Genomic DNA, 14,196 nt, shown 5'->3' with positions numbered 1-14,196 from the left:
AGAAATGATGCTTCCTGGCTTGCTGCACAGACACACACACACACACACACACACACACACACGCACGCACACACACACACACACACACCACACACACACACACACACACACACAGACACACACCACACACACACACACACACACACACACACACACACACACACACGGCACACAGACATATGTGCAGAAAAATACCCATGTACAAAAAATAAGTTTTTTAATTTTACAGTAAATTTTCTGGGCATGATCGTGTACGCCTTTAATCCCAGCATTCAGGAGACAGAGGCAGGAGGTACTCTGTGAGTTCGAGGCCAGCCTAGTGTACAGAGTGAGTTCCAGAACAGCCAAAGATACACAGAGAAACTCTGTCTCAAAAGAAAAAGAATTTAAGTGAATTAAACCATTCTCAGAAAGACAAATGGTGTATATTTCTCTTATTTCTTGTTCCTAGACTTTTATATAGTTACATAAAATCATATAGATGTGACGTAAAAGTAAAGGAAAGCTCTCTGTGACAGGAAGGCCAATAGGAGTGCATGGGGGAAGGAGAATGAGGCCATGAGAAGGACTGTGCTTAATGTAAAAAAGACATCTTGGTATTCAAAATTAAGGGGCTGCCAAGATGGCTCAGCAGATAAAGGTGATTGCCACCAAGTCTGATGACTTGAGTTCAATCTCTGGGACCCACATATTGGAAGGAGAGAATTTACTCCCACCAAATTGTCCTCTGACCTCCACATACTCATCCACAAACACAATAAACAAACACATATCAAATCAAATCAAATAATAAACAAAATGGGCCGGGAGTGGTGGCATCTTCTGTTAATCTCAGCACTCAGGAGGCAGAGTAATGGTTATCTTTGTGAATTCAAGGCCAGCATGGTCTATAATAGCAAATTCTAAGACAGCCAGAGTTCTATCCTGTTGGGGACCGACTCCGGACAGCTGTGTCCCGAACTTTGTGTGACCTTCCCTGCTTCATCAAGCCTTGACAGGAGGTTCCTGGCCTAACTGCAGGATATACGATTAGATAAACTTTCTGGAGCCTGTTAGTCGGCTGCAGGGGCCTGGGACCAAAGCGACCTCACCCTCCCTTAAGAATTTTCCATTCTTCTTATCTCCCTGCTCCTCCTGCTCCCCCTCCCTGCCTGAAGCCCTGTTTATAAGCCTCAACACCCAGTCAATAAACGGAGACCTCGACGCAACTCAGACTGACTCTGTCCTTCTTTACGCGCCTGGTCTCCTTTCTCTCTCGCCCCCATTGATCTTTCAGGAGGTGCCTCCTCGGGTCTCATCAAATAACCTGGCCCGCGGGACCGGGCAAGTGGCGCCCGAACGTGGGGCTCGAGGAACGGTGACCTGCCGGACGACGGACAACGGAAGGGGCCCCGGAGAGGATCAGGGTAGAGACGCCTGGACTGCATCACTCGTGCAACGCGGGAGAGTCTTGAGGTAAGTATGTCGTCCCATCGATCATGGGCAAAAATTTATCTAAAGAGGCTGTTTTTCTAAAGGAGATGAAAAGGTAATCTTAGGGAGAGAGGAATAAGAGTTAAGAAAAAGGATTTGATAAAATTGTTCCAATATGCGGAGGAGAAATGTCCCTGGTTAGTGATTAATGGACCAGGAATTCACCCTCTGACTTGGAACAAGGTTGGAAAAGATATTAACAAATTAATCAGAGACGGGGAAAATGTCCCCGACGCCTTTTTTAGTTTTTATGGACTTTTGTTTTGTACCGGTCGATCGATTTGTGCTTTGCAGGCTCTCACTGGGGCAGACGTGTCCGGACAGTGAACCTGGCGGCGAAGGGAGACGTCCCAGAGCCCTAAGGCCACCTCAGAGGTGACCATTTGGTTTAGGAGCATCTTTGGGTATCTTCCCCCACGGTGGGAGGAAGTGCCACTTTGTATTTTGTCCCGGGAAATTGTCAGAGCCATTTTGTGGGTTTTTTTGTATGTTTTGTTGTGATCATTGTTACTTTACTCTCTCCTTCTCTTACAAGAAAAAAAGGTACACGTCTGACAGGGATGTGGAAGCCCCCTGATGTCTGTATGATCAAAACAGAGATCCTCGAGTCTGGATTGTTTTTGATGTGATTGAGCCTGGAGGGTTACCCCCCCCCCTCCCAGAGCACATCAGGCTGTCATTGTTCTTGGAGCTTTGTTGGTTGTTTTGTTGGGGCAAAGTTTTTTCGTGTGCCCTTGGTCTTGTGTGTAATGTGTTAACTATTCTCATTGTTGACTTGACTGTGACGGACGCTATGGGACAGTTCCCTTCTTCTCTACTAGACCTTTGCCTAGCCCACTGGAAGGATGTATGAGCCACAATAGAGGGAACTGGGTCCCCCACCCCCACTCCCCGATTGAACTGAGATAAACAGGTAGCTCCTGCCAAATGGGGCTTGCATACTGCAGGAGGGGCTTGCTGGCTGTAAATGAGGCCATCATCTCAGTGCTGATGTTCCGGTTCTTGGATTGTCTGTGTAAATGTTATTTGTTTCTGTCTACTAACCTCCCTTATTTTCCTAGAGGAAGAGGAGGAAAGAGAGGCATAGCAAAGGCCACCTCTGTCCCTCCCTAGCTCTCTTGCTATCAGGACTGCAGCCAGCCGGCTGCTCTCAGGAGGGTGGGGGTGCGTGCTCTCCATACAGGCGGGCAAAGACAGGAGCTCTGGACAGGGCAATGGGGACTGCCTGCAATTGACAAAAACTGTGTGAACACTAAAGAGAGAATCTGACCCTCCCTTCCTTTACTGTGATAACTTCAAGGTCTCTTCTGCTGGCCAGCAGCTTCTCTTGTTAACCCTTCTCTGTCCTGGTATTGCTTGAAAAGAAATGTTAAATTACCAGTTCAAGATACTGGGAAAATTATGCTTTTGTTTCCACAGGAAATATAAAAATTTACATGGTGTGAAACCTCAATAACCCCCCCCCTTCCTCTATCCCCTTCAGACAAAGAGGAGCCTAAACCAGGATTCCTAAGTGTAGATAAGAAGTTAGACCCCTTTTTCCCAGGTGGCTTTATCAGCTACAGAAACTTAGAAAAACACAGAGTCAGAATATATGACCATCTGGCAGAGGCTAAGTGGTCATAAAACATCCCAAACTTCTCGAACCCCAGAGACAGCTCGTAAAACTCCTAGACACGGTTGTTTAACAAACAAGAAATAAAGATAACATGAAAAATTACTGATGTGAACCAGAAAGAAGGGAAGCTGTGAGAGATGAATTATGTGGTCTGTGCCTTTAAGAACTAGCCTCACAAAGAAAGGGCGCGCTCCTTCCAATCTCCTTGCTGTGTGTGAGAGATTTGGAACGAGCCCCCTGCCGCGGCTTGTAAACTTTGACTTCATCTGAATAAACCTTGCTTTTTGCATTCTGTACCTAAGTCTCCCCTTCTTTGGGGGTGAACTGGGCATAGCAATGGGTTTTGGTCATTTGAGTTCAGTGGGTTACAAATACTTGCCATCATTTAAGAGAATTGGTTTCAAATTATTGTTGGTTAAGATAAAATATAATATTTTTATAAAATACGAAGGTTTGAGATATGAGGATAAAAGTTTAAATAAATGATTTTTTTGGTTTGAGAAAGCAGTTTAAGATATAAAAATTTAAAGGCTTAAGCGTGTCATGAGGATTTAAATATATGATATTTTGGGTCTAAATAAATAGCTTGAGATATAAAAATATAGAACTTTAAAGTTTAACTTTAAAGTTTAAATAAATTATAAGATTTAAATAAAGTTTATATAGGATATAAGATATGTAAGTTTGTAAAAATTCTCTTGTTAGATCTGTGTTAAGAAATCTTTAGGTGTTTGCTAAGTTAAATACATGCTAATGGTAGCCCTGTATAAGTTTGTAAAATAGATTTATAGAGTTCCTTTAAGAATATAAGCTTGCAAGAAGAATCTAAGGTAGTCCTAAGACATGTAGTAATAAGCTTGTAAGAAGTAAAGATGCTAGTTGTAAATGTAAGTTTAAACAAGAAATAAGATGGAATGAACATAAAAAATATGATAAGTATATAAAAAGTAATAAGAAATATATTTGCTAAAGTAGTTCTATAGTTTCCTTAAGGAATATAAATAAGTAGATGTTAATATGTTATATATGAGTTTGTAAAATGTTGAATGTGAGTCTAAATGCTTTGCAAGGCAAAAAAAAAATGTTATATGTGAGTTTGTAAAATGTAAATGTTAAATGTGAATCTATTCTTAATATATATGGTTGAAAGAACCTGAGACACAGAAGGAAGTGTCCTAGTAGACTGCAAAGTAGTCAGTCTGAGTAGTTTTCAAAAGTTCCAGAAGCCGCTAAGAAGCTAAGAATGGCGGACGCCAGAACCAGCACAAGGCATCCGCAGCTGAGATCCGTGGAAAATCGACACAACACAGAAAAACCTGAGCTAACATCAAAAATGGTGCGGTTTAGAATACTACTGTACCTAAAAAGGTCTCTGGCTTAAGAATAAGTTCAGAGACGCTTGTTTGAACAAAAATTGTTAACTGCAAAAAGTTTTGGTTAAAAAAAAAAAAATCTCTTCATATTTTGAAGTGAAAGCCTAATACCAGAATTTATTTCTTGTTTGAACTTTTTGAACTTAAAATGAGATAAAACTACAGAAAGATTTTGGTTCTGGATTTCTTCATATTTGGAAGGCTAGTACCAGAATTTATCATTTGAATTTAGGACTTAATGAACTGAACAATAGATTTCATTGCAATGGGACAATTTTGAGTTTACTTACAGTAATGACCCAGAAACTGTTTTCTGGGACTGGTTTTGTTACAAATGGAACTGTTTAAATGGAAAAGTTTGGGTTCCTCTAACTAGGTTTGAGATTTTGTTTAAAAAATTATAAAGAAAAGGAGGAGTTATGAGATTGAATTATGTTTGCAGAAACCTATTGATATTAATGTACCCTGGTTTTGTGGAGTTAAGGAAATATTTATGTTTGATGTGAATACATTGAAGTTTTTCCTAAGTTCTGTTAGCAAGAAAATTCAAATGATTGAGTTAAAGTTGTAAGACGGAGAAAATTGTTAACTATATATAGCACCATATATGCTAATTCAAATGGTTCTGTTAAGAGTTTGCTTTGAGTTGTAAGACAGAGAATTGTGGCTATGTATAGCAATGTTTATGTTAACCTGTTAATGGTAATGATGAAGCTAAGGGATTCTTTAAGTTTGTAGTCACCTTAAGAGTTTTTGGTTTAGAAAGGGCTTGAGGCAGCTAAGACTGCTGTAGTCACCTTAGACCTAATTCAAAAGAGAAATGCCATCTTTATCATCATCTACTCCCATACTGGGAGGTGTAACAGCTATGGAGATTGCTGTAAGCCATTAATAGTTATTTTTTTTATATATTAAGAAAGGGGGACCTGTGGGAGCCCGTTCTCGGGTTCCTCGTGGCTTTACCCAGCAGGTCCACATAGAGGATGATTAGACCACAGGCCTAAGTGCAGGTGTCTGGAATGGTCTGCACTTGGCTGTGCTGGGGGAGGAGGTCTTTTGCTCCACCCCTTGGCTTCTCCATAAAAACTCTGGGGAACTGTGGGGGTGGTTGAGTAAATGCCTCACAGTTATTAGAATACGTAAAAGCAAGATATAAAGGTCTGAGGATAAAAAAGGCTTAAATAATGATTTAAAACAAATGAGATATATAAAAAAAAAAAAATGAAACGTGTTTCAGATTTCTTTGTCTTGCTATTCTGCTGTTACATTGAGACTCCAAAGGGTCATAGTTGTAAAAATGTCTGTCTACTCTACAGGTATGAATGAAAAATGTGGCCACATGTATGTTTGGTTTTGAATGTCTGAGTTTGCATGTCTTTTGTGTTAAGGAATACAAGTTAATACTAGTCATCTGGCTATTCAGATACTAGTTTAAAGCATAAACTGTTCTATTTAAATAAAAAAAAAACCTAAGAGGTATATTTGACTAATATATCTATAGGAGAACAAATTGGCCTGGTTATTGTTACCAAACTTAGAGATATTTTCAAGATTAGGCCTAGATTTGTTTGTCTCAGATACATTTAATAGATAATGGTCCTCAAACCTGTCAAAGATCTGATAAATATGGCATTTACATTATTTGATAAAAAGCTTACTATAGCAAACAGAGACTCCGAGCTCCCCAGCTCCTAGCAATGACTCCCAAAGTCTCCAAAGAAGATATGGAACAATGACAAGAAGATGCCACCTGAATTGCGGATGACACCGACCACTGGGCAAGACACTCTGACTCAACACCTGCTGCCAGGGATGTGGCATAGAAGAATGGACAAATGAGACACTGACAAGATAAGATCAGTCTTTCTCCTCCACAGGGAGAATTTCACATTATGGGCCCAGCAGCCAAGACTGATGCTGTCCTGACACCTGTCCTGCCAACACTATGAAGACTATAGGAGCCTGGGATGATGGCAGTCTGGGTAATGGATAGTCTCTGTTGTTTTTAAATAGATTTAAAAGTCTGTACTCAGGTAGAGTTTATCCTTCTCAGATCTTTGATAACATTGATGACTGGGCTAGCTATACCTTTGTCAGCTTAGTAATTGTTTGATCAGTGGATTAATTAATTAAAGAGAATAAAAAAAAATAAAGCTAATAAGGAGGAGAATAAAAGCTGGGAAATGGAAGGCTGAGAGACACTGCCAGCCGCCACGATGACAAACAGCATGTAAAGATGCCGGTAAGCCACGAGCCACATGGCAAGGTATAGATTTATAAAAATGGATTAATTTGAGCTATAAGAACAGTTAGCAAGAAGCCTGCCACGGCCATACAGTTTGCAAGCAATATAAGTCTCTATGTTTACGTGGTCGGGTCTGAGCGGCTGTGGGACTGGCAGATGAGAGAGATTGGTTCTGACTGTGGGCCAGGCAGGAAAACTCTAGCTACAAGTCTCTTTAAAAAGATAAACAGATTCTAAATATAGACTTACAGATGCTTTTCATTGGGCCAAAGAAATTTCAGTTCAATATGGATTTCAGGGCAAATTGATAATACTACAATTACTAAGACTATGGGTCTAAAAGTTCCAAATAAGTTTGTAAGTTTTAACTCCTGTTCCTAGTTTATATCTATCTCAACAGGTTTCCACTTGGCTGACAGATACATCCAAGCATCATTTGCTGGTGACAACCTACTGCAAATGACTATGAGCCCTGAACTTGTTGAAAGCTGATATGGACCAATTCAACCGATACGCATACCATCTCTTCAGCTGGTCAATAAAACGTTCCCTCTTGTCTTTGACTAACATTCTGGCTTTCCAGGACCTTGATAACAACGTCCCAATGTCAGCAGGAAGTAATTATAGAAGAGAAAACATCGTCCCTGTTTCCCTCCCACCCTGGAATGTTGGATCAAAAGGGAATTTCTTGTCATAGGGAACCTGAGATAAAGTTCCAAGTTCCTTGAGGATAAGGAACTCTGTCAGCCATCATAAGACTTTTGGCCCTGTGCTTCTGCTAATTACTGTTGGCTCTTATATCACTGATGTCTTAACTAAATGATGATTCATGTCTGGGTACCACTAAACTGAGGATGCCAGAATTCCAATATCCACCTCTGAACCCATGACACACTTGCAGATGGCAAAAACTAAATAAGGGGAAGCTCACTTTGCCATTGATAATGGGAAAACTCTTATGTTCTGGTCCAATTAGTCTCCCATATGGAATTCTTTGAGCAGAGAGGCAGATACACTCGAGAACCTGTGTCTATGACTATTGCCCTCTTGTTAGGTATTGGGGGCATCACTGCAGGAATTGGTACAGGAACTACTGCCCTCGTGCAGAGCAACCACCTTATGCAGTTACAAATGGCTATGACTACTGACCTAGAGGCCACAGAAAGATCCATTTCTGCTCTGAAGAAATCTTTAACCTCACTCTCTGAGGTTGTGTTACAAAACATAAGAGGTCTGGATTTACTATTTTTAAAGGAGGGGGGATTAAGTGCAGCCTTGAAGGGAGAATGCTGCTTTTATGCCGACCATAATGGTATTGTCAGGGAATTGATGGAAAAATTAAGGGAAAGGCTGGCTCTAAGAAAAAGGGAGTTTAAAAATCAGCATGGGTGGTTTGACCTTTGGTCCCTGGGCCTTTCAGTGGTTGACTCAGTTTATCAGAAATCAGATTGATTCGGCCTTACCATGACACGTCTCGATTCATTATCACAGAATAGATTCCGAGGAGGCCAGCCAGGAGCCCCATCAAGGACTCAGACTCAGTGTCCTAAGGCCCTAACGTCCCCACGGTCCTGCTAGAGGGTACTCAATGACGGGAATAGTACAGGGCCCACGCCAGAGACAACAGCATACAGAGGTCGCCTGAGACCGGCTCAACACGGCATGCTGCCGAGCGTGGGAAGCCCCCTGTGTAGCCTAAGACAGGGACTCTCTCGGACCACCCCGATCACATGGACTTGGTCCATTTTTGAGAAAAGAGGGGGAACTGTTGGGGACCGACTCCGGACAGCTGTGTCCCGAACTTTGTGTGACCTTCCCTGCTTCATCAAGCCTTGACAGGAGGTTCCTGGCCTAACTGCAGGATATACGATTAGATAAACTTTCTGGAGCCTGTTAGTCGGCTGCAGGGGCCTGGGACCAAAGCGACCTCACCCTCCCTTAAGAATTTTCCATTCTTCTTATCTCCCTGCTCCTCCTGCTCCCCCTCCCTGCCTGAAGCCCTGTTTATAAGCCTCAACACCCAGTCAATAAACGGAGACCTCGACGCAACTCAGACTGACTCTGTCCTTCTTTACGCGCCTGGTCTCCTTTCTCTCTCGCCCCCATTGATCTTTCAGGAGGTGCCTCCTCGGGTCTCATCAAATAACCTGGCCCGCGGGACCGGGCACTATCCTGAGTCCCTGTCTCAGAGAAAAAAAGAGTCTAGACAAGAAGTCTGTCCAGGTTAGAATGAATGGAGCTGATGAGTTGATGGTTCTTGACCACAACCATGAACTTTCACACACACTCACCTTCAGATGCGAAGCACACCCATACACATGCAAGACACACACACACACACACACACACACACACACGCACATGCACACGCACACGCACACGCACACACACACAGAGGAAATAGAAAAAGGCAGAAAAAGGAGACTATTTAGGTCCTGTTGGACAACTTGAAACATCCCCTGAAGACCCATTTGACCCATGTCTTGCTCATTTCTGATGTGGCTGATAAAAAGGGAATCGTCCACACTTGGCCTCCACTTTATTCCCTCTGGGGCATGACACCTGCAGATTTCTCTTGTCACTTCTCAACCACCTTTCACCACTTCTGGTTAAGGAGAAAGAAGACAAGAGTGTCCGCTCTCACCTGTGGAGTGACTGAGAGTCTCCCAGGCGCTGCTGACTCCATCTCTTTCCACCCACACAGAACAGTTATATGAAGAGCCAGGATCCAGTCCATCCACGGTGACTCGGGTGTCTGCTGTGTTCCGGGTCTCATTCTGGCCACCATCTTCAGCGCACTGGGCCCAGTAGGTGAGGTCCTGGGAGGAGGAGGCGCCCTCAGGGACGTCCCAAGTCAGGCTGATGGAGCTGGTGTTCTGAGCCTCCACCCTCAGGTTCCTCACTGGGTTTGGAGCTGAGAAATTAACAAAAAAGACACAGGTCAGCATCAGGGCAGAGGAAAGGAGGGCAGCCAGTGGGCATTCTGCTTTCCATGTTTTCTAGCTGCTCTCAGTGTTTTGTTGGGTAGATGAACTAGGTCTGGTCCTCAGACAGGGTTTCTGTCTCTGCTGGGGTTTCTACTTTTGTGGTAAAGCACCATGACTTGGAGCAACTAGGAGTGGAAAGGTTTAGTTCAGCTTGCAGGGTACAGTTCTTCATGAAGGGAAGTCAGGGCAGGACTCAAGGCAGGGACCTGGAGGCAGGAACTGAAGCAGAGGCCATGGAGAAATGCTGCTGACTAGCTTGGTCCCCATAAATGCTCAGTTTGCTTTCATATACACCCCAAGACCACCTGCCTAGGGAATGGTACCACCCACTGTAGGCAGAAACCTCCCACATCAAGAAAAAGCCTCACAGGGCAATCTAATGAAGGCATTTTCTCAATTAAACTTCCCTCTTCCCAGACGACACTCTCTTAAGTCAAGTTGATAAAACTAGCCAGTACAGTCTCACATGGTCCCAGTTGCCTTCACACTCTCTATGTAGCCAAGGATAACCTTCACCTTCAGATCCTCCTATCTATCTCTATCTCCTAAGTGCTAGCATCACACCTGGGTATCACTGTGCTGGGCTACACCAGCAGTTCTTGAAGTTTACGTATGTGTAACCAGAACTGCTTGAGCACACAGATTCTCTTTCCGTAGGTGAGAAATAAAGCATCCCCAATCAGCTGTAGGGAAATGCTGGTGCTACCCACATGTCAATCATACTGAATATCAAAGATCTAGACCAGCACTTTCTACCTGCTGTCTGTGATGAGGGCCATGCCTTCTCGATCTCCTATGTGAAAAACACCATCAAATTCAAACCAGTCTGGACAACATATTGAGTTCCAAGCCAGTCTTGGAAACATAGGGACATGCTATGTCAAAAATGAACAAGGGCCTGGGGAAGTAGCTCATCTGATAAAGTATTTGTGGTATAATCATGAGGAGCTGAGTTCAATCCCCAGAATCCACATGAAAACATGATAGGATGGCTACACTTGTCATCCCTGTGGAAGCCAATATGGGAAGAGAGGATCTGGTCTAAGTGCTGAGTCCATGTCTGAGTAAGAGACTCTGTCTCCAAAACAAGGTCGGTGACTCTGAGGAACCACATCTAAGGCTGATTCCTGACTTCTGAACAAATACCTACACACAGGCGTGTACACACACAATCCACTGTCACACATGAATGTAATAACCCTACACACACACACACACACACACACACACACACACACACACACACATTAATAAAGAGCCAGGCATACAAGCAGAGGCATTTAACCCCAGCATTCGGGAGGCAGAAGCAGGTGGACCTCTGTGACTTCAAGAACAACCTGGTCTACATACAGAGTTCCAGGACAGCCAGAGGGACAAAATAGAGAGACTCTCTCTTTCAAAAGAAGGAGGAGGAGGAGGAGGAGGAGGAGGAGGAGGAGGAGGAGGAGGAGGTTGAGGAGGAGAAGGAGGAGGAAGAGGAGGAGGAGGAGGTAGAAGAAGAGGAGGAAGAAGAGGAGGAGGATGAATAAGAATTAGAAGAACAACAACAGCAACACCACCACCAGCAGCAGCAACATAAAACACACACATTAGACAATAAAATTCTAGCATATCAACACTATGTTGAGGGCAGGGGAGTTGGCTTTGCTAGTTAAGGGGCTTGCTGCCAAATCTAACAACTGAGTTCCATCCTACAACCCACATGGTGGAAGACAAGAAGTGACTTCTGGGACTTGTCTGTGACCTCCGCACGCATAGTGTCATGTACACCCCCAAAACACACAAAAAATAAAGGTACAAAAAATACCCTCCAAGGCTCAGGGACCATGACAGAGGAGAAGGGCAGGAAGATGATGAGAGGCAGAGGTGCCTTCTGGACAGGACAGGACTGTGGCACACTCATGAACTCACAGCGGCGGATATTGCTTGCACGTATCCTGAACAAGAGCAAGACAGCCAACATTCCAGCATAGCTGTGGAAGGAGTACTGACGTTCCACCCACTAGCTGAAGAGCTATTCATAGGCAGTTTGCCACTAGAGGAAAGAGAGTCAGTTTTCCTCAGGGTTGTGGACCTGGTAGGTTGGTCAAGCCTCAGTAGTTGGCCCCAAACCCATGAGGACATGAGCAGCATAAGCTATACCCTGTGGAGTATTGTCTTAGTTAGGGTTTCTTTAATTTTTATTATTATTAATTGTTTAGGGTCCTCTGTGCAGCCCAGGCTGTCCTAGAATTGGCTCGGTAGACCAGGCTGGCCTAGAACTCAGAGATCCAACAGTTTCTGCCTCTTGAGTACTGGGATTCAAGGCGTGTGCCATCACCATCCAACTCTAGATAGAGTTTATATTGCTGTGATAAAACAGTATGACCAAAAGCAACTTGGGGAGCAAAGGGTTAATTCCACTCATCCTTCACAGCCCATCACTGAGCGATGCCAAGGCAAGAACCCGGAAGCAGCAACTGAGGCAGAAACCATGGAGAACTGATGCTTCCTGGCTTGCTGCACAGACACAGACATGCGCACGCGCGCGCGCGCGCACACACACACACACACACACACACACACACACAGACACACACACACACAGACACACAGACACACACCACACACACACACACACATACAGACACACCACACACACACACACACACACACACACACACACAGACACACAGACACACACCACACACACACACATACAGACACACACCACACACACACACACACACAGACACACAGACACACACCACACACACACACACATACAGACACACACCACACACACACACACACACACACAGACACACACCACACACACACACATACAGACACACACCACACACACACACACACACACACAGACACACAGACACACACCACACACACACACACATACAGACACACCACACACACACACACACACACACACACACACACACACGGCGCACAGACATATGTGCAGGAAAATACCCATGTACAAAAAATAAGTTTTTTAATTTTACAGTAAATTTTCTGGGCATGATTGTGTACGCCTTTAATGCCAGCATTCAGGAGACAGAGGCAGGAGGTACTCTGTGAGTTCGAGGCCAGCCTGGTGTACAGAGTGAGTTCCAGAATAGCCAAAGATACACAGAGAAACTCTGTCTCAAAAGAAAAAGAATTTAAGTGAATTAAACCATTCTCAGAAAGACAAATGGTGTATATTTCTCTCATTTCTTGTTCCTAGACTTTTATATAGTTACATAAAATCATATAGATGTGACGTAAAAGTAAAGGAAAGCTCTCTGTGACAGGAAGGCCAATAGGAGTGCATGGGGGAAGGAGAATGAGGCCATGAGAAGGACTGTGCTTAATGTAAAAAAGACATCTTGGTATTCAAAATTAAGGGGCCGCCAGGATGGCTCAGCAGATAAAGGTGATTGCCACCAAGTCTGATGACTTGAGTTCAATCTCTGGGACCCACATATTGGAAGGAGAGAATTTACTCCCACCAAATTGTCCTCTGACCTCCACATACTCATCCACAAAAACAATAAACAAACACATATCAAATCAAATCAAATAATAAACAAAATGGGCCGGGAGTGGTGGCATCTTCTGTTAATCCCAGCACTCAGGAGGCAGAGTAAGGTTGATCTCTGTGAATTCAAGGCCAGCATGGTCTATAATAGTGAAATCTAAGACAGCCAGAGTTCTATCCTGAGTCCCTGTCTCAGAGAAAAAAAGAGTCTAGACAAAAAGTCTGTCCAGGTTAGAATGAATGGAGCTGATGAGTTGATGGTCTTTGACCACAACCATGAACTTTCACACACACTCACTCACCTTCAAATCCGAAGCACACATATACACATGCAAGAGAAAATACACACACACACACACACACACACACACACACACACACACACACAGGAAAATGGAAAAAGGCAGAAAAAGGAGACTATTTAGGTCTTGTTGGACAACTTCAAACATCCCCTGAAGACCCATTTGACCCATGTCTTGCTCAATTCTGATGTGGCTGATAAAAAGGGAATCGTCCACACTTGGCTTCCACTTTATTCCCTCTGGGGCATGACACCTGCAGATTTCTCTTGTCACTTCTCAACTGCCTTTCACCACTCTGGTTAAGGAGAAAGAAGACAAGAGTGTCCGCTCTCACCTGTGGAGTGACTGAGAGTCTCCCAGGCGCTGCTGACTCCATCTCTTTCCACCCACACAGAACAGTTATATGAAGAGCCAGGATCCAGTCCATCCACAGTGACTCGGGTGTCTGCTGTGTTCCGGGTCTCATTCTGGCCACCATCTTCAGCGCACTGGGCCCAGTAGGTGAGGTCCTGGGAGGAGGAGGGGCCCTCAGGGACGTCCCACGTCAGGCTGATGGAGCTGGTGTTCTGAGCCTCCACCCTCAGGTTCCTCACTGGGTTTGGAGCTGAAAATAAGGACAGAAGGATGAATCATTTGTCCCCAAATTTCCCTAATCTATGAAACCTATGTGGTTTGTGC

The 14,196-nt window shown here is 44.0% G+C and overlaps 1 protein-coding gene across 1 annotated transcript in view; it reads right to left on the bottom strand.

The window, feature by feature from the left end:
* Ptprh (protein tyrosine phosphatase receptor type H) overlaps positions 1-14,196 on the bottom strand; it is a 40,373-nt gene that overhangs the window by 22,871 nt on the left and 3,306 nt on the right. The window contains exons 4-5 of the mRNA XM_059282110.1: positions 13,853-14,122; positions 9,354-9,623 (exon numbers count right to left, since the gene is read on the bottom strand). Coding sequence (XP_059138093.1) covers positions 9,354-9,623; positions 13,853-14,122 — 540 coding nt within the window. The remainder of the gene's footprint in view (positions 1-9,353; positions 9,624-13,852; positions 14,123-14,196) is intronic.

This window comes from Peromyscus eremicus, chromosome 1, assembly GCF_949786415.1.
Source record: "Peromyscus eremicus chromosome 1, PerEre_H2_v1, whole genome shotgun sequence".
NCBI classification, from domain to species: Eukaryota; Metazoa; Chordata; class Mammalia; order Rodentia; family Cricetidae; genus Peromyscus; species Peromyscus eremicus.
This window is presented reverse-complemented; position numbering and strand designations above follow the sequence as displayed.